Source organism: Sinocyclocheilus anshuiensis, unplaced genomic scaffold, assembly GCF_001515605.1.
Source record: "Sinocyclocheilus anshuiensis isolate Anshui unplaced genomic scaffold, SAMN03320099.WGS_v1.1 scaffold1406, whole genome shotgun sequence".
Taxonomy (NCBI): domain Eukaryota; kingdom Metazoa; phylum Chordata; class Actinopteri; order Cypriniformes; family Cyprinidae; genus Sinocyclocheilus; species Sinocyclocheilus anshuiensis.
Window position 1 is genome coordinate 223905 of NW_015557146.1, and position 25642 is coordinate 249546.

The following is a 25642-nucleotide window of genomic DNA, read 5'->3' on the forward strand; positions in this document are numbered from 1 at the left end:
TTGGGCGGTGTTATGCAAATCTTCCCACACAGTGACGTAGACATGTGGGGGCCTGTTAAACGAGGCGTTTTATGAAGGCGTGGACAAATCTTAACTTTTATGAAGAATATCTTTTTGGGTTTGAGACTTTAGTCTTTGCAACTTTAGGGATCTTATCTATTCACGAACAGCTTGTAACACTCCAAAGAGAAAGGAAAATTTGAAATTGCATCATATGACCCCTTTAAAGAACACAAATGCAACATCTCAATTACATATTGACCAACGCAATCTACCAAGCACAGTGCAAATTAGCATAGTCGCAAATAAAGAATAAAGAAATAAAGAAGCCACAGTATTTTGAAAAGACCCGGAGGCCAAAAAATGAAGGGTTGCAAGAAGTTTTGATAGACCTGGTATTGTGTGACTCCTAGTTGAGGGTTCCAAGTCGTCTTTTATTTCCTGAAGCAAATTAAAAATAACATGACTTGCAAAACGATATGTTCAGATAGTTTTCTTATGGCATTCAAAATAAATTAATATGTGTGGAAAAAATCCTCTCCCTTCTCCCTTCTACCATGCACTCTCTGTTCTCTGCGGTGAACAACAATTGCAGCCATTTCAAGTGCAAAATAGTTTAAGACATGCTTTTTTGGCCATTAAATAATGACGCAAATACCAGTAATTTGACGAGCGCAAACGTTAGTAAATCACGTTGCATGATTCATTTGAATACTCTCCTCCCATAACTTTTGCGTCTGAAAGGGAAACTCCTACAAATGCATATTCAATAAGGTCAGACACAAATATAACTGTGTCCACGCCTTTTCAGCGCTAATTCGTCACTGCACGTCTTTAGTAAATCCTGACTAAACTATCCTGACCTGACTAAAAGTACTATTTTAACACCAAAAGACTGTTTGCGCTGGTGCAAGCTGTTAGTAAACTGGCCCTAGGTCATCAGAAAACTGTAGAGCTTAAGAGATTTCCACAAAAACAGAATGGCTGTCAGTCACAAGGACCTTACACATCCATATTTGATTATGCTAATTTGGCTCCACCAACAAACTGCACCAAATTCTGTAGATTTCCACCCCCCTAAATTGGCTTACACATAGTACACTCAGAAGGCATTTGAATCCGCTAATGTATTCATTATTGTTCGGCTTCAGATAATAGTTCATAGCTAGAGGGCTCATGTCAGCAAGCTGGTTGCGTCTTGGCACGGATATTCAGAAAATGACTTCCACTTGCCTTTTATCATAAAGGGTATTGTGCGGCGTTATGACTCTTTGAGCTTCACACTATTGGTTAAAGTAAGATAACAGCTTGTTTTGTCGCTAGCGGTGCCGCTAACAGAAGGCTACACCGGCAGCCTCAAAGACTCAACGGGCAGGATGAATAATGGAAATTCGAAATGTAATTATACATAAAAGATAATAATTGAAAACCTTCTCGGGCTGAGCGAAAGGGAGATTTGAGGGAAAAGTGAGAGGGATCAAAGATGTTTTCTGACAACATAGTCAGGGAATGATTGTGTTTTTGCTGTTGTTCATGCTGTTAAATACCCCTCTTGCTTGGTGAGCTTGGGACTATTTGGGAGATAAAGGCTAGGACAGTAATGGTATGCAGAAACCTCAATAATGTTTATGCTAACTTTTCCTCTCTGTACCAGTGAACAGTAAAGACAAAGAGATTGATAGATTTGAGAAAGACTAGGAACCCTTCCCAGATTATAGATTCTCAGTGAGCTTATCCGAACCCAAGCGGAAACGGGGATGGGGGAAAAACACACAGCTGCAAATATGTAATGAAGTCAGTGGGGAATCGTCAATCGGCTGAATAGCAAGCAGGGGTACCCAAAATAGTCCGGTTCAGGCAGGAAGGAGCTCTGAGAAAATTTGCTTGCTTTGGAGCCGCTGGGAATTAATTTGTATTTAATGAATTTGGATATGCTATGCTCCTTGCTAAGATTTCCTCAATGACATTACTCAATCATTAGATAATTGTTATCATAGAAAAGGACATCACAACCCCAGCGAAGACGGGGAGAATTCAGAGCTCCCCGAGAGCTCGGCGCACCACTGTGGCATGGTTTATTTATCAGCCCCTGCTCCAATAACATTAAAATTCATGCCTGTTTTCTGCAGTCGGAGGCTCCAAAATCGACGGGAGAAGGAGGCCGAATGCCTGGTGGAGATTTCCACCAGATTTTCCGTCAGCGTCACGTAGCACAGGTTGTGCGCGAGTGGTTCCCGTTCGGCTGCGCACCTGAGGAGACTTTAGAATGCTCTCCAAGCCCACCTGCTGTCACCCGGCCACCCGCTGCGCCAATGTGCACAACAAACGATCCGTGTACGAGCGCACACACTCTAGAAACCACCTTCCATTTCTGTCTCTCCCTGCCACGCCTCTAAACTCCCTGATCCCATCATGCTGTTGATCCGCCGCGAGCAGGTGTGAGTCATCGACCCAGAAGCCAGAATCTCATTGGCACACAGAATGTTCCACAGGATGCAGACTGTGCGCTTAAACCGCAGCGTGAGTCCCTGCTGTTGATGTCCCGCCGCCGCATGTGGCAGTAGTCTTCGTTCACCCAGAATGAATGTCTCTCCAGGAGAGAGGGACGTATTGACGCTACCTGTCGAAATGCAGTGGTAGAGTACTAAAAGACTGATAAAGAAGAGTTGGGGTGGGGTAAAGCCCCAGTGGTAATGGAACGGTTGTTGGATCCAGAAACTTAGCATTCTTGGTCACCTGAATTGCAGTTGCTCAGATGGTACATTTAGGCCTAAATTCTGCTGTTTTTGCTTCAAGGGAACCACGGGAAAGTACGTTTAATGCTGTTAAGAGCCCTCAAAACAATTGATCACATATAGTATAATATATTGAGAATGTTGCTTGCCTGAAATGTTTTCACAGGCTGTTGAAATACCTCTCATGTAGTTTGAACTAGGAGGGTTGGGCTTAGTGATTTAGACTCTCATAGAAATTAGTCCCTGTTGGTAACTGCAGCTTTATAGTTTGCAAAAATCACACTTCCCCATCTGTGGCCTTCAAAAGTATGGCAACAAATGCAGTAATGCCTAACTTCCTGAAGCTACAATGAGCCCTCAAAACAAATGATCACATGTATGATAATAAACTGTTGCTTGCAAAAAATGTTTTAGAATTTGGGGGGTTGGTTTTGGTTATTTATCCTCAAAACATTTGCCACTGTTGGTAACTACAGCATTTAGGTGGCAAAACTTGACAGCCCTCAAAAGTACAGCTAGAAATACAGGAAGGCTGACTTTCTGTTGCTACTCATTGAACTAGGGGTGGGCGATATGGCAAAAATATATCACAATTTCTTTTCTTTTTTTTATATCACGATTTGCAGTTTTATCACGATTCTTTGTCATGTTGGTTTTACTATTTTGCAAGTTGTCTGAGCATTACAGCTATTTACAGCTATAATATTTCCATATTATAAAGACAGAGCCTTTAAAGGTAACAAAATATAAAAAAGAATGGCAGACATTTAGGCTAAAGTGGGCAAAGATAAAAATCTTTTTTTTTTATCTTTTTTATCTCATTTTATCTTTGTTATTAAAAAATAAGAACAAAGATACACATTACAAATACACATATTATACAAATAAAACAAACAGTGCTTTATTTTCAGGTACAATAGGTGAATTTAGCAGTTGCATTCAAGAAACTGAATGAACAAATATAAGAATAAAACACCATATAGATTGATTCCTATCAAAACAACTGTATTAAATTTTTTCAGTCAAGAGTAGTGAGTGATTTTTCTCAGTTTTTATTTTTTTTTTAAAGAAATAGTTCACCCAAAAATAAAAATTCTGTCAAATCTGTCATAGTGTTTTATGTTTATACCATCATTTACTCACTCAAAAGTTGTTTTAAACCTGAATGTGTTTCTTTCGTCAGAACAGCACGTGAATAAAACATTTAACCGGCAAGGCTTTAAAGCACATGCAAATGATGTACTTTTGTGACTGTGAATAAGTGCAGTGTCCCGTCATGTGAGAGTAACTCTACCGCTGAGTTAACACTGATGTGAATGTAAGGTCGAGTTGTACAGTATATTGAGATTTAGACGGAGGCACCAGAACTGCAGCTGATTGAATGTGCGCTGTAGCACGATACTACGATATTTCTTCAAAAGCAGATCGTGAAGACATTTTTATCGCCCACGATCAAAAATCTTCATATCGCACACTCCTACATTGAACCCAACCCCTTCTTCAAACCTTATGACCCTAACCCCTATAGCCTTTAGCCTTAGCCCTTACCATTTGAGTAAGACCTTTAGAAAGTTTTGATAGATCTCAAACTTCTCAAACTCCATGTGTTTTGGCATACAGGGCAATGACCTTGGTTACGACCCAACCCTGGGGCATAATATGGAGGAATATCTAGTGTTTATCATGCACTGCAAATAGCCGTTCTCAGTCCTGCGGTATGCACTGACATGAGTATTACTACAGCTCATGGGGAACCGAAATAAATAATTCATGCCGTGGGATTTAAGCGTTGTGCTAAGCTTCAGCCCTGTGCAGCACATTTCGACATGAACTAATGGATGTTCAGCTCACAGCTCACTCTTGACCCTCACCAACTTTCCCCCCTTTGGGACCGACAGTGGTTTATCTCCTTCGACTCCACACCCTGATACTTCCCAGCACACTGATTGATGCGATCCAGCACTCCTGCGAACACCATAACATTGCTGCTAGTTCTTTTCCGTTTGTGTTTGACGGGATGCATTCAGACATATTTAGATCAGTCTAATTTTTCTTGCCTTGAGTGTGGAACTGCTCAGATTCAACACAGTGAGTTAGCGTTAAAAGCCGAAGTTGGCTTTCAAACGGGAAAGGCCTTTGAGCAATTTATTTGGATACGATGTTGCACCAAACATACAAAAAATAAAATGGTTTCTGACAGTCTTGTTACTTTCGAACCTCTAATAGTTTGTTGTCTTCTCCCTCTCTCTGTCTTTTTTCTTTCTGTCTTTCATCCCTTTCTTTGGGGTGTATTTTTTTCTCTCTCCCAGGTGCTCTGCAGATAGAAAACACTGAGGAAACCGACCAGGGGAAGTACGAGTGTGTGGCGTCTAACGTGGAAGGCGTCCGATACTCTTCCCCTGCCAACCTGTATGTGCGAGGTAGGGAGCAACCTGGCCGTGGAGCCCATCGAAACCCACCAATTAGAGATGCACGACTGGTCACATGACCTGTTGTATATAAACTAATAGAGTCTTTACACTAAAGCACATATTGCATATAATAAAATATGCTCATTTTCGATACTTAATGGGTAGTTTTCAGTCTTCTCTTTGACGAGCGGAAACTTGGGTCGTACAGGTATGTTTTATAATCAAGTTTTCAGGTTGAAGAGGATAATGGTAAGTCTTGATTTTGATTGGCCGATGCTATAAACCAATCAAAATACTAATCTTATTCCCTCCAAAAAGGTAAAATGGTCAATTGTTGCAAGGTAAACAATATGCATGTTGCTTATCACAAGTGTATACATTCAAAATGTAACATGCTAACAAGTAATTGCTAAATCTGTCTTGGTTCAGTTATTATTATTATAATGGAACGACTGTTTTAAGGCATTTCATTAGCACAGACGACTCTTGCCGCTAACCTTAAGAGGAGTTGAATCTCCAGGTTGATGATTTTAATAAATCGAGGCAAATGCATTTTGCGCATGTATTATTGATTTAATGCATATCAAAAAAGAGCGTATGGGATGGGTTTTACCCGCTGTGTACCAAATAACTTTGTTCCAGATAAATTATTCTCCGGCCATTATAAAGTGGGTCAGAGAGTTGTCTTTTCATTATTATAGTTATTATTGTTCTCATTATTATAGTTATTATTGTTCTCCCACTAGAAAAGATGCAGATGCTCCATCTCAAAACGACAGATACAGTTTCAATGAAATTTGTCATTTACTCCCATCAATCCAAACCAGTCTGAATTTTGTTCTTCAGTAGAATGCAAATGATGAGATTTCAACCTTAGACTTTTTTTACTTTCATTAAATGGACAAAAAATATCTTCTTTTGTGTTCTACAGAGGAACAAATAAAGGTTTGGATCAACAAAAGTGTGAGTAAATGATAGAATGATCATTTTGAGGTGAATAATCCATTTATTACTTAATTTACAAATTATAAATGCATAGTTGCAGCTATAAAAACAAACAGTTTTTAAATGTGATTATCATAAATAATAAATGATTGACTGTTGGTGAGTTTTAGCAGTTACCACCAGTTTATTAAAGAAATAAGCCACAAGAGGCCTTACTTTTACAGTGACATTACCATGGTAAGGGTATTTTAGGCACATTATGCCTTATAGCACTTCTTAACCATGGTAAAGTCAGTGTAAAACTATGACCTCATGTGTTTTGAAGTATTTTAGTCCTACAATTTTAAGAGACGTTAGATGTTCAGTTGCATTTGATCTGATGTCTAGTGACATTTGAGTAATTGGCTGACTGGAGATTTCTGAAAGCCATTCAAATTACCACAACGATAATTAATTCAACATAGGTATGCTAATGTCTCGCTGATTATGCGCATACTGCATTAAGACAGTATCCCGTCTCCTTTTGTTTTGTTTTCACAGCTTAATCATTGGGTACAATCAAATGTTTTCTGTTCTAAAGTTAACGGCACTTGAAATTAGCAGCTACGATGGAGGAAACAGCTCAGCCGTTTATACGAGCATGCATTTACTGCATTTACGGTTCACATAATAGCGCGACGCCTTTAGAATCGGTTGACTTGATTGTAGCTGCTAACTTTAATGCTAATTATGTGGTTTTTATTTGTACGGTCGGTTTGATTTGGTTTGCACTTTGGGTTGTTTCATTGATTTCTGTTTTTGTGTCTTTGTTTTGTTTCTGTAATTAAAGCCGCAGCGGCAGCTCTTCAGGTGGCTAAAGACCTTGTAATTTTGCATTGTTATAACATGCTTGAATAGACGCCAGTGGCCGAACGCAACCACTGGGGTGAATCAAACTGTTTGGGTCAAAGCAGGTTAACGCGGCAGACATGTCGCATGTCACGCAAGAAATAATCAGGCGACATCAGTCAGAGAAATGTAGCAGCTAAAAGCCTTGAGGTGGCCTTTTTTACTCTCTCTGTGTTTCCCCTATTTTTCTCTTCTCCTCATGTCATTGTGTTCTGCATCAACCCCTTTACATCCCTCAGAGCTTCGAGAAGGTTGGTGTGTTTTTTCTTTTTTCACTTTTTTTAACCCACATTAAAAACGCAAAATCAACATGTATTAAAACCTTAACCTTGACTGATCTATTGGAAGGATCCTTGGCGATTCGGAGTTTAAAATTAAGCTGCTAAATAACTTTTAAATTCTTAGAGTTTTGATTTAATTGCATAAACTAGTATTAACTAACCCGCTAATTCGGGTTTATTTTCCTTTTTACGTTTAAGTTTGCATTGTGGGGCCTTTTCTCGTTTGCATCCTTCAGTATTGCTTTTGCCCAAAGAAAATGCTTACGCTGTCATGGAAATCTTGCATTTGAAAGTAAACCACAGCCTGATGCATGATGGGAGAATGTAACTGCGCTTGCATGCCTCGAGACGCAATTCCTTTGGCTGTCGTGCTTTGTTGCATTCCTGTGTTTTCGTGAGGTTTATTATTTTCTTTGTTTTTGTCCAAAATGAGAGCCTTTGTTGGTGACTCATTCAGTCAGTTCCTTGTGTTGTGGTGTTCGTGTGATGTGCACCCCTTAGTTTTGTTCATTTTCGACTCCCTTTCCGTTCTAGTTTCTGGTTTGTTAGATGTGGTTTGTGTTTCTGTGCTCTGTCGTCTCTTGTAGGCTCTTTCTGCAGACAGTTTTCCCGCCAACTTCTCAATTACAAAGCCGTTCTTGCTCACAAAAGCTTGCAAATTCACTTCTGCTAATTAGTTTTTGTGCCACATGGATCATTGGCAGATATAATGATCTCCGCACTTCATGTGGCCCTCCCAGAAAACAGGCTTTATTTCACAGCGGCAACAAGCTAGCGATATTTCCTCGTGATGACTGACTGCCTCTTGCCCTTTCGCAGTCTGCAGGCTCAATAAAATTAGGATTTATCAACCGCTCGAGTCCTCGTTGCCAGCGTACATCTGAAGCGCTTCTTACATCACCGAGACGTGCTGTATTAAAACCCCCAAATTGGACCAGAACAAAAAGCAGGTGCTTTGTTTGTGAGTCTCTCTATGCTAATCCTTCGCTAATGCAGCCCAGCACAGTAATTGCACGCCTGTTTCATATGCATATCGAAGTCCCGTCTGCCTTTTGGATTCTAGGTAATTTAGCTTTACGTGTTGGTTGCATGCAGAGCTGTAGCAACCACTACAATATTTACCATGTCTATGCTCGTCCACACACTTTTAAGGAGATTTTCAGAAACTTAGTCTTGTTTTATAAGCGAAAAATATCTAAACGTACTTTAAAAAAAATAAATTTACTTGAGAACCAAAAGTGTGTACATTCAAAATTCTGTATTAGATAAAAATGTAGATAATGTCTTAAATTTAAAATTATTTTTTAAATATTTGTTTTCTTATTCAATTGGCATTTTTAAAGCAAAAAACTTATTAGATTCGAATATTAGATTAATAATATCTTCAAATTTACATTAAACTCTTTTCATTTAAATTACGATTACATTTTAAATGAAATTTAAATATCTTTTTTTTTCTTGTGCCTTTGCAAGAAATTACAGTTTTTCTTACCCCATTAAAACTGATAAAAACAAAAACTTATTAGTTTAATATTGTTTTCAAGTTTAACTCATTTTTAAATGTAAATGTTTGTTTAAATTTCAACTACTTATAATAATAATATAATTATGATAATATAATATAATATAACTTAATATTAACGTATATATATTAACCATTCTTTAGTGGTTGCAATTCTTTGTGATTGTGATTTTTTTTTTTTTGTAGCTGTAGAATGATAAATAAGGCGAAAGCTCGCATTTAGTCTGATAAGTTTGTCCAATCGTGCGGATATCTCATCGCTCTCCCCAGTGTAGTGATGGTTCAGATGGCTGTTTGTCTGTCTGTCAGGGATAATGACATAGAACAAGAGCCTCTGCTTCACTTGGCTAATGCTAACGTGTTGCCGGCCATCTCGTGATGTCTGAGACTAAATGGCTCTCTGAATTATTCAGTTTTTACAGACACTGTGTTGTTGGGGGGGGCACGATGCCACATGAATTGAGGGTATAAATAATGAAGTGCGCTTTGCCGCTACTCTGTCTCTCAGGGTCTGGCATTTATTGACAGAGCTTTATTTTTCATATCCAGCTGTTCCCACTGTGATATCTGTGCCCCCTTTACCCTGATAGCTAGTTACTGCTGCCTAGCATGTAGATAGTGTAACAGACTGAGCGTATTAGCATTCCCTAGCTGCACGCTAGCAATAACAAAAATACATTTTAAACATTAAAGTAATGCTAGTAGTTAGCATGCTGTAGCTTGAAAGTGAGACCAGCAAAACATTTTCAGTGGAAATGTTTAATTTTCACAGAACATATTTGCAAGCTAGAGTGTGTTAGCCACTAGAATTGCATGTTTTGAAACAATCTACCATTTTTCTTAACAAAAAAAACTCCCAAATGCAGTTTTTGTGAGCTAATGTGCTGCAAAAAAAACAAAAACAAAATTACAATTCTGTTTGCAGCTTTAATGGCTAGCCACTCCTTTCAAATATTCTCAATATTTTTTGACTAGATCTTCTTGTTAGCCGTCTACCTCAGGCTTGGAAGTTGCCTCCGTATGGCAAAATTCCCCCTCTGAGCCTCGACTTATCTGGTTCTCTTCTATTTCGCACCAAATTAATAACAGAAATGATGATTGTTCTTGTTCCAATGAAGTCGCTAATCTTTCATTGTTGCCGCCTGACAATGAAGCTCTCAACCGTTCCGCCATTCAACTCCACATAATGCCAAAATGTTAAGGATTCAAGATCTTAGAATGTTTCCAGGGCATTATTAATGGCAATTAGCCCCCGAGACGAGGAAACGAGACCTCACAGATCCACTCCGAGATGCTGGAAGACTGAGCTGTACTGAATGCCATGCTAAATTCTACGAGTATGTTCAGTGTATGCGCATGGAGATGCATGTGAACCCCACTGCCACCACTTTGGGATGTTTTGCATGTCCTTGCATGCTGTGTTGGTATTCAAATAGAAATGCAAGCTAGATCACACCCTCTACTTCTGGAAACGAAGGCTAACTTTGATCCGAATAAGTGTCATAAAGGAACAGGTTTTGGTGCAAAATCTAAAATGCAGTTCAGCCTCAGGATTTAGCTGAACGCTACTCATGCATTGGCCAGACAATCAGGAGGTAGTGTTTTACAAATGCACCAATTTTCATTACTAGAACTGGTCCGAACCCCAACTGAGGCTGCTTTGCATTGCAGTGGCGGAGGTGTGTGTGTGTGTTAATACTGGGAACCCCTGCCGTCTGCATGCAAATGGCCTCACTACCTTCAAGCGAAATGGATTATTGTGGGTTTTGGACATCAAACAGGGTGTAATCTCAGCTTCAAGGTGACTTTAAAGGCTGTGCATTATTTTGGCTTCCCTTCCTACCTTCATTTTGGGGCTGGACAGACTGTCTCACCAAAATGGCCGCGAATGTCCACCTTCGATTCTTCCTAGTCAGGAAGCACAAGGAGTGAGGCACTCTTTGGCCTTTTTATTTTGTCTTTCTCTGTCCGTTGTAAGACCTCGTGAGTTGCCTTTCTCTCCACATTGGGCTTGAAATGGGATTTCATCTCTAGACCTCAAAGAGATCGCTCTCGACCTGCTGGACTCCTGGTCGTAGTGAATGAGGAGCGTGTCCGTCCGATTGGACTGTTTTATATTTCTCCAAATATCACAGCGGAGAACACCATCGCACATCAAACGTCAGGATTTGAGCTATAGGACCATGTGTCAGGATGTAGATAAAGCCCAGGATGGCTTCATGCGATGGCATTTCAAAGGCCGATGCATCGATAGCGGCAGCCGTAAATGTCGACATGCATCTGAAAACATTAGACCCGCTTATGATTCCCCCTTTTGCCACAGTTTATTTGAGCGCGATGCTTTGCTGCCTGTGACTCTGAAGTTGCCAGGCTCCTCGCGACCTTTTCAAATGGTTGTTCCATTTAGAAAATGACCCAATTGAGTCTGACTTTTGATTAGAATCGGGAATTTTCAAGTGTAGATTGAGCGTGCAACAATAGGATGAATAATTCACAAGGTGAAAGGTTGCAGCCCTCATTCGCTCAACTACCTTAGCATGAATACCTTGGTCAACTGAATTTGACCCTTGGAAAACAAGCTTCAGTTTTTAGCCTCTTGTAGACTTGGTTTAAGAACGGCCAAATGTTGCATCACCCATTTTCAGGCCCACACGCAATATGTATCAGCGGAACTCACATAGTATGTGTGTTTATTTAATATATTGGCTTATTTAACATATTTACCACATTTTACCATATTTATTTTCCTAAAATCAGTGCAGGAAATGCTTAAGCATCAGCAAATTACGTCTGGGCCTTTCCATCATTAATCCACACTAGAAGAATCACGCTCGTCTTGTCACTATCACGTTGCACTGTGTTCTGTCATTGTTATAACACACCCGCACTGCGATTATCTGTGTGTGCTGTGTCAAATTCACCAATTTTGACATTTCAGTTGTGTGAATTCCCTAAAATGTTGCACTTGGGGAGGGTTGCATGCCTCAAATATGTGTTGACTGAAGCTGTAGGCCTGGTTGATAGTTTGGTGCCGTTCTGTTGACGCCATTCCTGCAATCACGGTCATGCATGAACATTGTGATACGTGGGCTGCCCTTTCAACTTTGTTGAACATTTGTTCAATATGCATTTATATTGGGGTGGGGGTCGTTTGAGTATGTCATTGTTTATTTTAATGTTGTTTTTGTTTTCTAAACAAATCAAGAAGTATTTTTCCTGAATTAAGGGAGTGATCCAGGTTCAGTGCAAATGTTGCTCTGTTGCATTTGTGGTGTGATGTTGATTACCACAGAAAATAATTTAGGAAAAAAAGATAAAATTTCAGTTACGGGATTAAAAATGTACACTATTTTAAGTTAAGCCAAGTTTTTAAAATAATAATAAAAAATATAGAAAAAAAAACTTTTTTATGGAAGTTATCATCATGCCTCCAAATGCTATAGACAGAGCTTAACTTCAACTGAACCTGGAAATTTCCTAGAAATAGATTACTATTACTAACTTGCTTAACTTACTAACTTGCTTAAATTACTAACTTACAAAAAAAATCAGTATTAAAATGAATAAATTTATTATAAAATGTATTTTAAAAAAACTTAAATATTATTATACATTTATAAACTAATGACAAAGTTAACTTGATCTTGTTTTACTCCATGATTATGAAATGGATTGAGTTATAATGTGATTTTCACTCACTGTACACCAACCGAGATCATTCGTCAAACTGTCTCTCTGAAACTGTGAATATATTCATGTTTAATTAGAGTAGAGCCTGTTACCTTGACTAACTATAACAGCATTTCTAAATTTAAAAGTACTCAGTAATGTTTATTTTCAAAAAGGTTTTAAAATTCGAAATGTTCTAAACATTCAAACTAGATTTAAACCCACTGAACTTTCGATAGTGTTTACAAATTCAAGACTTTATGCTCTTTGGCTGCTGTTGTCTGAGGCGATGGTGAGAGTTTAATCGTGTATTTCAAGCCCCATTGTGTGAGAAGTCAAAACAACATGCTTTTACTCCAGTTGGCCCAGGGTTACAGTCTCCTCTTTGCCCCAGTCCCCACCTCTCACTCCCTGTGTTATTTCTCTTCTGTCTCTGTCCCACATGTACGTCCACCATTTTGTCCTTCCCATCTGTCCGGCCCCCGTCTGCAGTCTTGCAGCCTAGGTCTTGTTCTGCTTGTGCCCTATCTCTACCTGTTGTTCCTGTCCTCGTTGTGTCTTTGTGTGGTTGTTAATTTGATTAATTTGGTTTAAAGTTTTGTTGTTTTTTTTTATTCTGAGCTAGCCCCAGCACCCATTGCTGTCCCTCTGTCTTTCCTTTCTCCTCTTGCCAAATGTAAATGAGGCATGACCCCCTCACCACCCGCCATCTTAGGACACACCTAGCACCACCCTACTTCTTGTTTCATTGCCATTTTACATCCACCGACATCAATAAGGCAGTGCAGTTGCCTTGAAGATTCTTGGGGAAACCAAACTATAAAGTTTGGTGCAATACTAAATTTTACATGTAACAGGTAGCACTTCTTTAACCTGAACACTGCTACTAGTAACATTTGTATTCTAATTATAAATGTGCTGTTCCAAAACCTTGCAAGATAAGTACCTAGATGTATAAACGTACACCTAACACCCAGTGTTTCTTAAACAACTTTATATTGCTTTCTAAGATATCTAGTTTTGGCTAAGTGATAAGAGAATTGCATGTATCCTTGTGGTAAAAAGTCAATCCCAAAATCCACACAAAAGGACAAAGTTTATGGAATAATTTCATTCAAGATGTTTAAGTCTAATTAAAAATGTACTGCTTTACCCAACAATTGTGTCAGACTCAATTGGAAACAGTTGTGAGTTGGGTCTTTAGAATATTTGTAGAAAGTTTCCTTAGAAGGTATCTGTAGAAGGTTTTGGAACAGAGTCTGTATTTTAAAGTCTTATATGTTTCCATTGTTTCTTGACTTTTTAACGAGTCATGTCAAAATAGCAAGGTTACCAAGAATGAACATGCCAGACAGGCTATGAAAAAAGCCTGTTGCACAACCTGGCCAACTCTATCGCTGCCATAACTCATATCGAACCCTTTCCCCCAACAGATCCTTCATCTTTTCTCTCGTGTGTAGGTTTGGCATCTCAATAGTTGAGGTGCTTCGCAGTCATCATCGTAGACTAGAATCTGTACCAATCATGTGCCCTTTTTTGGTAAATTTGTAATCATTTTCTTTCTTTTTGTTGTTTTATTGATGTGTGATAGTTAGTTGAGTTGAACCGCCAGCTACTTATTGACTGAATCCAGAATTTCCGCTGTAAATTTTGTGTTACGTCTAGCCAGGACCGCAATGTGACAATACGATCCTGTCACATTACGTCATATTGGCTGGAGACGATAAAAAAGCCTTTCTCTGCATTGAAGTGGGTTTCCCCCTCGTTCCTTTTCCCAACCCTTCCCTTTCTTCCTCTTTCTGGCTCTTTTGCGCGTTCTATTCTCTTATATTTCTCTTTTTTTTCCTCTCCAGTTGTCTTTTGTCCGGGCATGCTAGCGACCCTTCAGTTATATTCCTCTATGCATTTTATCTCAAATTCTTCTCTCTGGTTTTATTGTTCCCATTTACTCTTTGGTTGACCTCTACCTATTTCTGCATGATGTCTGTGAAAATGACAGCTGCATCTATCAATGGAAGCGTGTCAGATCTTAAAAAGGCTTTGTCCAGTTGATCTACTCTCAACCACAAAAATCTGATTAAGGTTTCTCATCTTTAGTCCCTCTTGGAGGGACTCACATTACTAGTGCATGTACGTAACAACGTGTACGTACAGTCATACATATGTAAGGTTTCTTTAGCATAAAACATTTTAAAAAAAGTTTTTTATTACTATTTTATACTCTCAGAGTATTTTCTGTAAAGTTTGTTCTGCTTTTTAACAGTAATTCATGCTTTTCATTTTGTTTACTGTAGTTATAAGCTACATAGAGATCTCATTTTAAAGATGAGAAACTCATAATAGATTTTTGTGCAATTAATTGTGCTGTGATGGGTCAAATATTGGTCAATGGAACCTTGTTGCTATGAACTTGTTGCTTTAATGTCAATCTATATTGTTGGTGAAGCAGTTTTGTTAATTTAGTTACTTTATCATTATTTTAATTTGTATAGACCGAAATGTTTGTGAAGTTTTAGTCTAATTTTTTTATAATTTGTTGTTCTCTCTTTAGACAACATCATGTACGTTCTAAAGAAAGGCTCATTTTCATCGGCGTGTCATTACTTTTCTCTTTCTCTTTTTCTTGTTGCCATTCCTTCGCCCTCTGCAGTTCGTCGCGTGCCCCCACGTTTCTCCATCACGCCCCCCACCATGCAAGAGATCATGCCAGGTGGTAGCGTTAACATCACTTGCGTCGCCGTTGGCTCGCCCATGCCCTACGTCAAGTGGATGCTTAACTCGGAGGACCTGACGCCCGAGGACGTGATGCCAGTGGGCAGGAACGTTCTGGAGTTAAACAGCGTCCGTGAGTCGGCCAACTACACCTGCGTGGCCATGAGCAGCCTGGGCATCATCGAGGCTAATTCCCAGATCATTGTCAAGTGTAAGATTCCATTGAGTCCTACAAGGTCACTCGAAGGATCTCTGGTCAAAAGAAATTAAAACTAAGCCAAAGCAAGTATTTCAGAAAGTGTTTAGTCCCAGTATTGAGTGTTTAAGTCTATGGTATTTTCTTATCCCCTACTTGCAGCCTTGCCGAAACCTCCAGGTATTCCTGTCGTAACCGAAACTACCGCCACCAGTATCACCATCACCTGGGACAGTGGCAACCCTGAGCCCGTCTCCCATTACATCATCCAGTATCGCGCCAAATCTCCTGAAAGCAAGTTCGAGACCGTGGACTCCATCACCACCACTCGCTACAGCATCGGCGGACTTTCTCCAAACACTGATTACGAGATCCGCGTGTCAGCCTTCAACACCATTGGCCAGGGCCCGCCCAGCGAACCAGTTGAGGCTAGGACTGGGGAGCAAGCTCCCGCCAGCCCACCACGCAATATCCAGGCCCGTATCATCTCCCAGAACACCATGATGGTACGCTGGGATGAACCCGAGGAGCCCAATGGACAGATCAAAGGTTATCGGGTCTACTACACCATGGATCCATCTCAGCCCATGAGCATGTGGCACATCCACAACGTACAGGACAGCGTGATCACCACCATTCAAAGTCTGGTGGCCTCCGAGACCTACACCATCAGAGTGCTGGCCTTCACGTCCGTAGGAGATGGACCCTTCTCGGATCCCATTCATGTAAAAGTGCTTCAAGGAGGTTAGTTTGTCTTTTTTTTTTTTTTTTTCAATCTCACGAAGCCATTGGCACCAACAGTTTGTCAATTTTAAGTGTCTATTTTCAGTGTTGGGTGAGCGAAAGATGTAGCATGGCGGGTTTCGCAACTGAAGAATGTTTGTTGCGAATATTGGGTGAAGTAAATTGAATTTAGAGATTGATCAAATCTGTTTTTTGTGTTCGGTGGGCTAATAATGTAGCAAAATGAGCTTAGTGATTGAAAAATTCTGTTGTCACTGTTTGGTAAGCTAATGATGTAGCAAGGTAAGTTTCGCAATTGTAAATGCACATTGTTATTGGTTGAGCTAATGGCGCAGCAAGGTGAGTAAAAATCTAAAAATGTCTACTGTTATTATTTAGCAATTGACAAATGTCTGTTGTCAGTGTTTGGTGGGCTAACAATGTAGATAGGTGAGTTTTGCAATTGAAAATGTACATTGTTTGTATTGGTTGAGCTAATGGCATAGCAAGGTTAGGCCTGTCGCGATAATTAAATAACCGTCTAATCGCGATTATTTGATCTAACCCACCGCAATTATTGTGCTTTTTATACGAGACAAGGGGGAGTCATACACCAAATCCAAATCCATGCGCTACAACATGGGATTATTCAATGCATGCTGATGAACTTTTATCATAGTTTATAGTTATATGGAAACGAAAGTGGTTCACATTCAACCCGTTCTTTATCATAGCCTTTCTTTTTCTCATGATTTCTATCTTATATTCATGAATGTATTGCATGTAAGAATACAAATAGTTAACAGAATAAACATGTTTAAATTGTATAATGTGCACCAAAGATTTTTTTTTTTCAAGATATTGTTTTTGCTGCTAAATTATACAGTCAGCTAGTTTAATTTCATAGATTATATATTTTTATTCAAATGTAGTTTCTCTCTGTAATGACTGAGGAAGTGAGTATTTAGTGGATTGCGTTTAACAAAGGGTTTGAAAGAGTGACCATTAGTTCCACAAACAGAGTATTGATATTCTGTAGTGGTGTAGAAGAAAAATAGCGCTGGTGTTAGATCGGTGTTGACCGATTCTTAGAATTTGGAATACTCTATGTAATCTTACACTGCAAAATAATAACTCAAAAAGATTAAAAGATAACATCATAATTATTTACTGATCCCTTAAATTAATCACAATTATATAATGAAAGCCATAAAAACAGACAATTAATCATGATAATCGGCATAATCGGCATAATCGCCAAAGCCCTAAAACAGACAATTAATCGCAATAACCGTGACTATTTTTTTAGACAATTAATCATCAGCCAAATTTCATAATCGTGACAGCCCTAAGCAAGGTGAGTTTAAAAATGTCTACTGCTGTTATTTAGCAACTGACAAATGTCTGTTGTCAGTGTTTGGTGGGCTAACAATGTAGAAAGGTGAGTTTTGCAATTGAAAATGTACATTGTTTGTATTGGTTGAGCTAATGGTGTAGCAAGGTGAGTTTAACAATTGAAAAATGTCTGTTGCTAAAATTGGGTGAACTAATAGTGTTGAAAATTGAATTTTTTGGTTGAGCTAATGGTGAATTTGAAGCAAGGTGAATTTGAAACTGCCTGTTGCTAATATTTAGCGATTGAAATTTAGCAAATGAAAAGTGTCTTGCGAGTTTTTGGTGGGCTAACGATGTAGCAAGGTGAGTTTTACGGTTGGAAATGTCCTTTGTGAGCAGAGCCGATCCTCCCTATACACAAAATACGCAAGGTGCGTAGGGCCCCCGAAACACCAGGGGGCCCCCTTGCTGTCAAAGATTATTTAATTTTAGTTTTGTTTTTTAATTTGGCCAGCAGTTATGAAAACATGAATGTCAATTTCTTTTAATGCGGTGCACTGTCACCCTTTCTACGTAAAAATCAGTCAAATCATGTAACGTGAATGTCGTACAGTCTCTTGCTTGAGACTAAAAAAACGAGTTGAAAGCGTACCGAGCCGCGAAAGAGACACTGTTTCTCAAGCGCTTTCCGTGAGCGCAATTCGAGACGGAGTGAAACACAGACAAATGTGTTTCATTCATTCATTCACACACACCCCCATTCCCCCCGACACAGTTTTGCATAGGGCCCCCAGAAGTCTAGGATCGCCACTGTTTGTCAGTTTTGGGTGAGGTAGCTGCGTAGCAAAGTGAATTTAGTGATTTAAAAAGTCTGTTTTCAGTGTTTGGTGGGCTAACGACATAGCAAGTTAAGTTTCGCAATTGGAAATGTCTGTTGTTAGTACTGGGTAATAACAGTGTAGCAAAGTCAGTTTATCAATTGAAAAATGTCTGTTGCTAATATTGAGTAAACTAATAGCAAATTGAATTTTGCAAATGTCTGTTGTCAGTGTGTGGTGAGCTAACGATGTAGCATGGTGAGTTTCGCAATCGGAAATGTCCATTGTTAGTATTAGGTGAGGTAACAGTGTAGAAAAGATGTAGAAAAGTTACTTTAGCTTTGAAAATGTCCATTTTTATTGTTGTTGAGTCAAAAACATAGCAAGATGAGGTTAATGATTGGGTATGAATTGGCGAGATCATTTGAGCAATTGTAAATTTCAGGGTTACAAAAATGTAAGTACACTACTTTAACCTGGTAATCATTCAGTTGCCACAGTAAATGGTTTTTTTTCTACCACATTCACTAAATTTACAGTTGTAAATTTCTTGTCTATTAAACTGACAACACTGGCTCCATTTGTAGTCCCTGGACAGCCGACCAACTTCCAGGTTGGTGAGGTGTCAGACACGAGCATTGAGCTAACATGGGAACCGGCCTTTGAAAAAGAGGGAATCATCAGTTACGAACTACATTACAAAGAGGGCGGGCAAGAATCTCAGGTGCCTTCTTTACAACAAACCTTCTCAAATACATTGTCAGGACCACTGTTGCACATGTCATTCGCAGTAACATTATTATTTTCCACCAAACAGGTAAAGAAAACATTCGGCCCAACCTCTTCCTATGTGGTGGAGGGTCTGCGTGCAAATACAGAGTACTACTTCTCTCTGGCTGCCATCTCCAACAAAGGCATTGGAGCCTTCACCAATGAAATATCCCAAAGGACATCCCAAGCCAGTATGTAGTCCATTTCCTTTCCTAAGGACCCGAATGTGAAGGGTTTGGGGGGGTCTACTATTGTATTTTGATTGAGAAATGCCAAGCCATAATGGCTATTTTGAGCTTTCGTTGGGGTCGGGATACAACAACACTGTTTGAAAGGGCCACTGTAACCTTCACCCTCGTTTCCCAATCCAGGGATATTGTTTATCGACTCCGGAAATGTCACGAGTAAATGATAATGGTTTGCTTGTGTCTGCAGCAGATATGTGTTAAAGAACGGACACTTGTCTGGTCCCTGGTTTATGACAGGTGTTCTGCTTTGGGTTTTCTGGCAGTGGTTCTTTGTGTTGTGTTTGTTTATGCATCTAAATTGCGCAAAACAGCATCACCTTTGAGCCAGAAGTGAGTTTTTCTACATGCAGGTAGCAAAGGTGATGTTATTTTGATGAGAATATTTCCAAATGACTTGGCAAAGCTTTTGAATATTTTCTTTCTGTGCATGTTGAGAACTTGTTTTTAATAAGACGATAAAAACGAGCAAAACAATTTTTGTGTAAATTGTTTGTGAAAACATTCTCATGTAAATCACTGAAAACGCATCGGTTTATGTAAGAATGGTTGTATGTGCGATTTGCGCAATTAGTTCTGCTTGAGTTTCATGAATGAGGCCGTCTTACTTTGATGTTTTAAACATTACTATTTATTTTGATTGAGCATCTAAATGTTAAAGCCCAAACTTTTAAATGGCCTGTGTTGTTTAGTTTAATGGATTCTTCTCCCCTTGGATTGTGTCACACGCACTTCTTTTTCTTCTTTGTTTGGTTATTCTTTCATCTGGGTCTCTCTCTCTATGTCACAGTTATGTATTTCAGAGATTTCCTACATGTGAAACAAACAAATCAATGTGGGTTGATTGATCTGCAGCAAGCGTGCCGTTCGGCTCCCCTGCGCGCTCCCTTCTTTCTTCTGTGTTCGTATTTCTTTTTCATGTGTCAACAGCAAATGCACTTTTTTTCCTCCCATGTGACTGAAGCGCACAAAATATTATTGACTCTGGGGTCTGCCATGGCTTTCCACCACATCTAGTCCCTCACTGTGTATTACTGAAAGCAGCGCAGTCAGTGGCCGCTGGAGCCTGCAGGTAGTCAGCATTTACGCTGGGAGACTGGCTGAATTATTCAAGCCTCCGGCCTAAAAATACACCCTCGCTGAGTCGCATCATGATTCAGTGCATGAATTCATCAGTGCTTGTGGGGAACCTTGCAGCTGGCATGTGCCCTGATAAAAAATTGCAGTTACTTGTGTTCAGCTTGTACAAACAAAGGGGTCCAGAAGTCTGAGAGCATGAGTGAAAATGCATCTACTTTTATTTTCATTGTGGTCTCAGTCTTTTATACCAAGCTAAGAGATATTTCACTTGTATTTCTCTGAGTGATTAAAATTATTATTTTTTTTGAGCACAGAACACTTTCAGTTTCAGAGTAAATTAATTATGGGTGACAAATGCACTTGTGAATATGGCATTTCTATAATTCCACATGCTGCTAGCTAGCTTCCAAGAAAAAATAAACAAAGAAAAAATTCTGTGCACCTTCAAAACGATTCCTATAATTGAGCTTAGATTAGTTTTTTATGCTTTCATGTGTTTTAGTGTAAAGGTTAAAAAAAAGTTTAAACTCAACATGAACTGGCATTCAAAACCCATTTTATTTCTGTAATCTGGCATGTTTCTTAGTGAAATGGGATATTGGAGAACAACTTTTTTCAATTAGGAACTGATTGGAAAATTGAAATTGAAAAATAAGGCAAAAGTTGCCTCAGAGGCAGAGCAACTTATTACATTTTGATGAAAGATTGCCTAGATAAACTTTTTTTTCTGTGAAAAAATTAATGCATTTTGTTTTCATGATGCTCCTTTTGTTTAGAGGTTCCTTTTATAGATTTGATTCTTCAGACTTGGATACACTTACAGTGGGCGGAAGATGCCAGAAAGCCATGGCAGCAGACGTGGACCATTTTAACTCATCTTCTCTTTCTACCTGTGCAGCTTGTTGGTGCAGAATGGGTGGGATGGGGTTGGTTGAGTGGGTGCTGGGATGCAATGAACCTGCTGCATTGACACACAACGTTACACCTGAGCATGAGAGAGCGAGCACTGAATGCATGTATTTCCTCCCATTACCCCCGGGGGGCGCTCTGTTAATGCAGCCTTTGACCTCTGGCATGTGGTACGCTGTGTGTGTCCCCTTCTGTTCCATCTCTATATGTCTGTCCTGCTGTTGCTGTCTTCATATATATTATTCTGAAACAATGCGGTGCACTTTCTACCTCCCTTTTGTTTTCTAGCTCTTCTGTTTCACTTTGTTTCCTGACATGAGACTAAAGCTCACCTTCTCCGGCTTGACGTCACCTGGTTTTAATTTATTTCTGTTCGGTACACAGTTCAGTCAACTTTATTTCATTTTGTTTTGGTTTTACTCAAACACACTTGAGGAAACAGCTCAGCATTTTGGTAGTTTTTTTTGCTCTTGCTATCAGGGTTAAGTTTACTGTGACAAGCTCAATATGCAGCAGCAGCACATAGCATTGCCAAAGCAAATCCATTAAACTAAAGGTGAGAGTAAGTATCCCGGCGGAACGGCCGTAGGCTTCTTGCTTGAGTTACGGGACTCCGCTTTGTCCCGCAGGGTCTCACACAGACGGGAGACGTGGTTCACTACATCTGCCGATGTCTTCCCTCAAGCATAAACTAAAGTAGTGCAGATTTACCCATAACAAGGTCAGGGAGGCGACAAGCTTAGACACAAACGCCCCACTACCTAACACATAAACAAACATTACAGTGTGGATACCCGTGAGGTAAGTGACCGCCGTTCAGAGGAAAACCCAGTCTGCCACCTCACGTTTCAGAAATCAGCCAACTTGACAGTGCGTATATGTAGGCGTATAGTGACCTTGAGGTTCAGAACTGTCATATACACCAGCGGAATTGGTTCGCATCCCTTTACAACTTTGCACAAGCTGGAAAGAGTGCCGTTGTCTTCACCAAGAGTTCCCAAGACATTTAAACACTAATGAGCCAGATTATACATGGATTACCTCTTCATATATATATTTTGAACTACACCAAGTGGCAGACTGGACTTCCTCATGAAGGCGCGAAAGAAAAGTGTATTGTGTTTGTTTCTTTTGGTACAGTGCTGTTCAGTTGACGCCCAATCAGGTCACTGTTTGTGGGTCAGCCCACAGTTACGAGCCCCTGCAATGGTCCAGCAGAGAGTACTCACCTCACCCTCCATATCCCCCAACTCTTTGGAGGATATGTCCAAACTTTCGAGGGTTAGTGGAGATAGACACTCCTGCCTCGACCAAGTGGGTGCCAGTGGGAAATGCGCTTAAGAGTCAATGGCTATTGAGTGATGCTAAGGTTTCAAGCATGGTCATAGAGGGTCCACAAACTAGGGGCAAGGGTTTCTGCACCAGTCTTCGTCTTGGGTTTAGTGCAAGAACATCTTGGAGGTCCACAAGTAGATTAAGTCCAATGGGTTTAATCAGTTGCCTGCGTCCAGCTTGCAAACTAATTCCAATCTTTTCAGCCAAGCAAATCTCTAACTGCCGTTATTTTTCACCTCTCATTTGGCTTATCTGAAGGAGCACCACAATTTGGATCTGGATTATCAAGTCAATAATTGTGAAAGTAAACATCTTACAATTTTGATTTTGTGGCACAACTCTTAGTTTTGAAGAGTGATTTTATTTGGAGGTCCACAGTCTTGTCAATTGATTGTTACACTCATAGAAGTTGGTAAACTAATTCCAACCTTTTTATCCAAACAAATCTGAGTTTTTCTTAATAAAGAAAATAAAAATATTTTTAATAGTCATTTCATTTTGAACGCTGAACTTCAAGGCTTTGTTGCGTTTGATGTATAATACATCCCCAGAATCATGAGTAAACCTTCAGGTAGTTCTGCAACTCTCAGATACCAAACTTTCTTGCCACACTCAAACCAGGTCGATTTACGAGAACTGAATGCAAATACTCTTCAAGAGAGGAAGTACATCTTCAGAATATATCTTCAAACGGAAGATGAAAATCCAATAAAACTTTAATCCAATAAGCCCATTTGGTGAATAAACAAGGCTCTGAATAATGTCGCTCACTGAACTGTGAGACACCTGTTATGAAAGCTGGCTGGTGAGGGGACAAATCGGTTAACCATTTCTCAAACAAAAGCACAAGTGGGCTGCTGATGGGTTGAATTGGGGTGGGTTATATTACTTGGTTATGAATGGCTGGGTGTAAGCGAGGTGCTAGCACCCTGATCTCGATCTTGTGGACCCTCAGGCTAGTGTAAACAGTGAATAGTGCAGACTGATGAAAGCACAGGGAAAGCTCTCTCCCTCCGACCAAAAAAACATCCCGACATTCACATTATTGGACTAAACCAATGGACTAGGCTAAATTAACGTGAATAGTTTGAATTGAGCTGTATTGGATGAGCTTGGCAGTAGAGGGAGAGGGCCGAACCCAACCGACTCTGGGGAAACATAGCCGCCCTGGAATCGGGTGCTTGTGGTAAGAAAGTCTTTAAAAGTTAGTGTTTGAAGATGTCAGGTACGTATAATGTACAGGAAAATACTTTGTGTTTTTTGCTTTTGTTTTGGTTTTTGCTGTTTTCAGTGGTCTTACTTTCTGTTCGAAGCTTGGTGGCTTTCCATGATTTTTCTGAGTTGACATTTTGGTCCTAACATTTTCTTTCCAGCCATTATTTCGCAGAGAGTTTTCCTCATTTACCTGTAATCCGTTTTGAATGATTTTGTTTTGCTTTCCAACGATGGTGCTCATCCATTTGAATTTCAGTCACAAATATGTTTTATCCCTGTCTGTCCGTTTCCCACTCATTCATTTGTGTTACTTATGGCTTCAGGGATCAGCGCGACAGAGTAACTTTTAATGCTTGATTTTGCAATGGAGATAAATGTTCGTCGCTTTAAACTTTATAATGCATTCATATGTGCAAGCATTTAATAAGCAGAGACTCTGTGTATTTCAAACGAGACTTTTGTATTGATTTAGAACAGCACAGACGTTGTAATTTCTGATATGTGCGAGGGAAAGTACCCAACAAAAAAAAAACTCGAAATACTGCAATGAATGGCCTTCATTCAAATGCAAATAATGTGATCTATTTTCCCCTCATGGTGGAAAAATATCCTGAGAGCCCAGGGTATTTACTGTGAAAGATGGGCTAAATCTTTGGCTCGCATACAGTCGGTTATAGTTGAATAAACTGCTGTATCTTATGCCCAACATATGTGGTGTTACTTCTAGATCTGTGACACGGAAATCAAGCCAAAGTTAAACCTTCATGCTTCATATTTATGCATGCATGCCAAACACCCTGACCCCTTCAAAACCAAGCTCTTCTGTTTGCATTTGCCCTTTGCGTTGTTTTCCTAGTTTTTTTTTCTTGTTTCAGTATGTCTCTGCTTGTTTTTTTCAGTTGTTTTTTCCCTTTTATCATTTTCTTTTTCTCTTTCCCATCTTTTCGTTTTTTGTTTTCCACCCCCTCCTCTCCCCCTTTCCCAAACCTGAGCAGAGCCCTCCGCCCCCCCTCAAGACATTAAGTGCTCCGGCTCCAGCTCCACCACCCTGCTGGTAAGTTGGCGCCCTCCGCCGGCCGAGAGCCAGAACGGGGCACTGGCCGGGTACATAGTGCGCTACGCGGTGGTGGGGGCCGGGGCTGAGGTCAACACGGAGCCCGTGAAGGAGCCAGCGGTGCCCCCCAGCTCCAATCAGATCCAGCTGCAGCGGCTGGAGAAATGGACCTTGTACCGAGTCACCGTGGCTGCCTCCACCAGCGTGGGTCCGGGCCCCGAGAGCGAGCCGCTACTGTGCCGCACAGACGAGGACGGTAATTTAAAATGAGTCTTTTGACTTGTTTTCTAGCTGAAATATCAAAGTTTGCTAGAAGAAAAATTTAATTGAGAAACAACACTGTATAAGATACCAATATTTGTTTTCATAGATTGAATCTAATTACCTTTTTTAACCTGAAATAAGTTTTTTTTTTTTTTAAATCTACACTGGAAAAAAATTGTCACTCAGAAATTGCTAGTAAATTTTACAATTAATTACAAATAAATGGCCAGTAACACATTGAATTAAACATGAAATTTTGAAGCAATGAAAGATTATATGTATCTTTAATCAGATGCATTTACATTGTGATTGTGCCTCAGATGCAATCAAGAGAAACAGTCTGTAAAGGTGTGAACATAATGGTCTGTACAATTAGAATAACAAAGGAACAGCACTCCTCAGAACTCCTACAGAAGGTCCTAACAGTATCTATTATTTGTCTCACAGACAGAACTTTGGGAGAAGCTGAGATTCTTACAAGGGTTAAGATTTTTTGAAGACCGACAAGCTAACATCACTGTTGAAGAGCTGCTA

At 39.8% G+C, this 25642-nt stretch overlaps 1 protein-coding gene across 30 annotated transcripts in view; it reads left to right on the plus strand.

Moving 5' to 3' along the window:
• The window catches only part of ptprsa (protein tyrosine phosphatase receptor type Sa), a 237753-nt gene that overhangs the window by 150217 nt on the left and 61894 nt on the right, over positions 1 to 25642 (plus strand). For 18 of the 30 annotated variants that reach the window (XM_016473225.1, XM_016473226.1, XM_016473228.1 and 15 more), the window contains 7 exons: positions 5045 to 5155; positions 7219 to 7230; positions 15102 to 15374; positions 15522 to 16103; positions 18823 to 18959; positions 19053 to 19197; positions 24786 to 25100. In XM_016473225.1, the coding sequence (XP_016328711.1) occupies positions 5045 to 5155; positions 7219 to 7230; positions 15102 to 15374; positions 15522 to 16103; positions 18823 to 18959; positions 19053 to 19197; positions 24786 to 25100 (1575 nt within the window). The remainder of the gene's footprint in view (positions 1 to 5044; positions 5156 to 7218; positions 7231 to 15101; positions 15375 to 15521; positions 16104 to 18822; positions 18960 to 19052; positions 19198 to 24785; positions 25101 to 25642) is intronic. The other 12 variants (XM_016473232.1, XM_016473238.1, XM_016473250.1 and 9 more) reach the window with 4 other exon arrangements.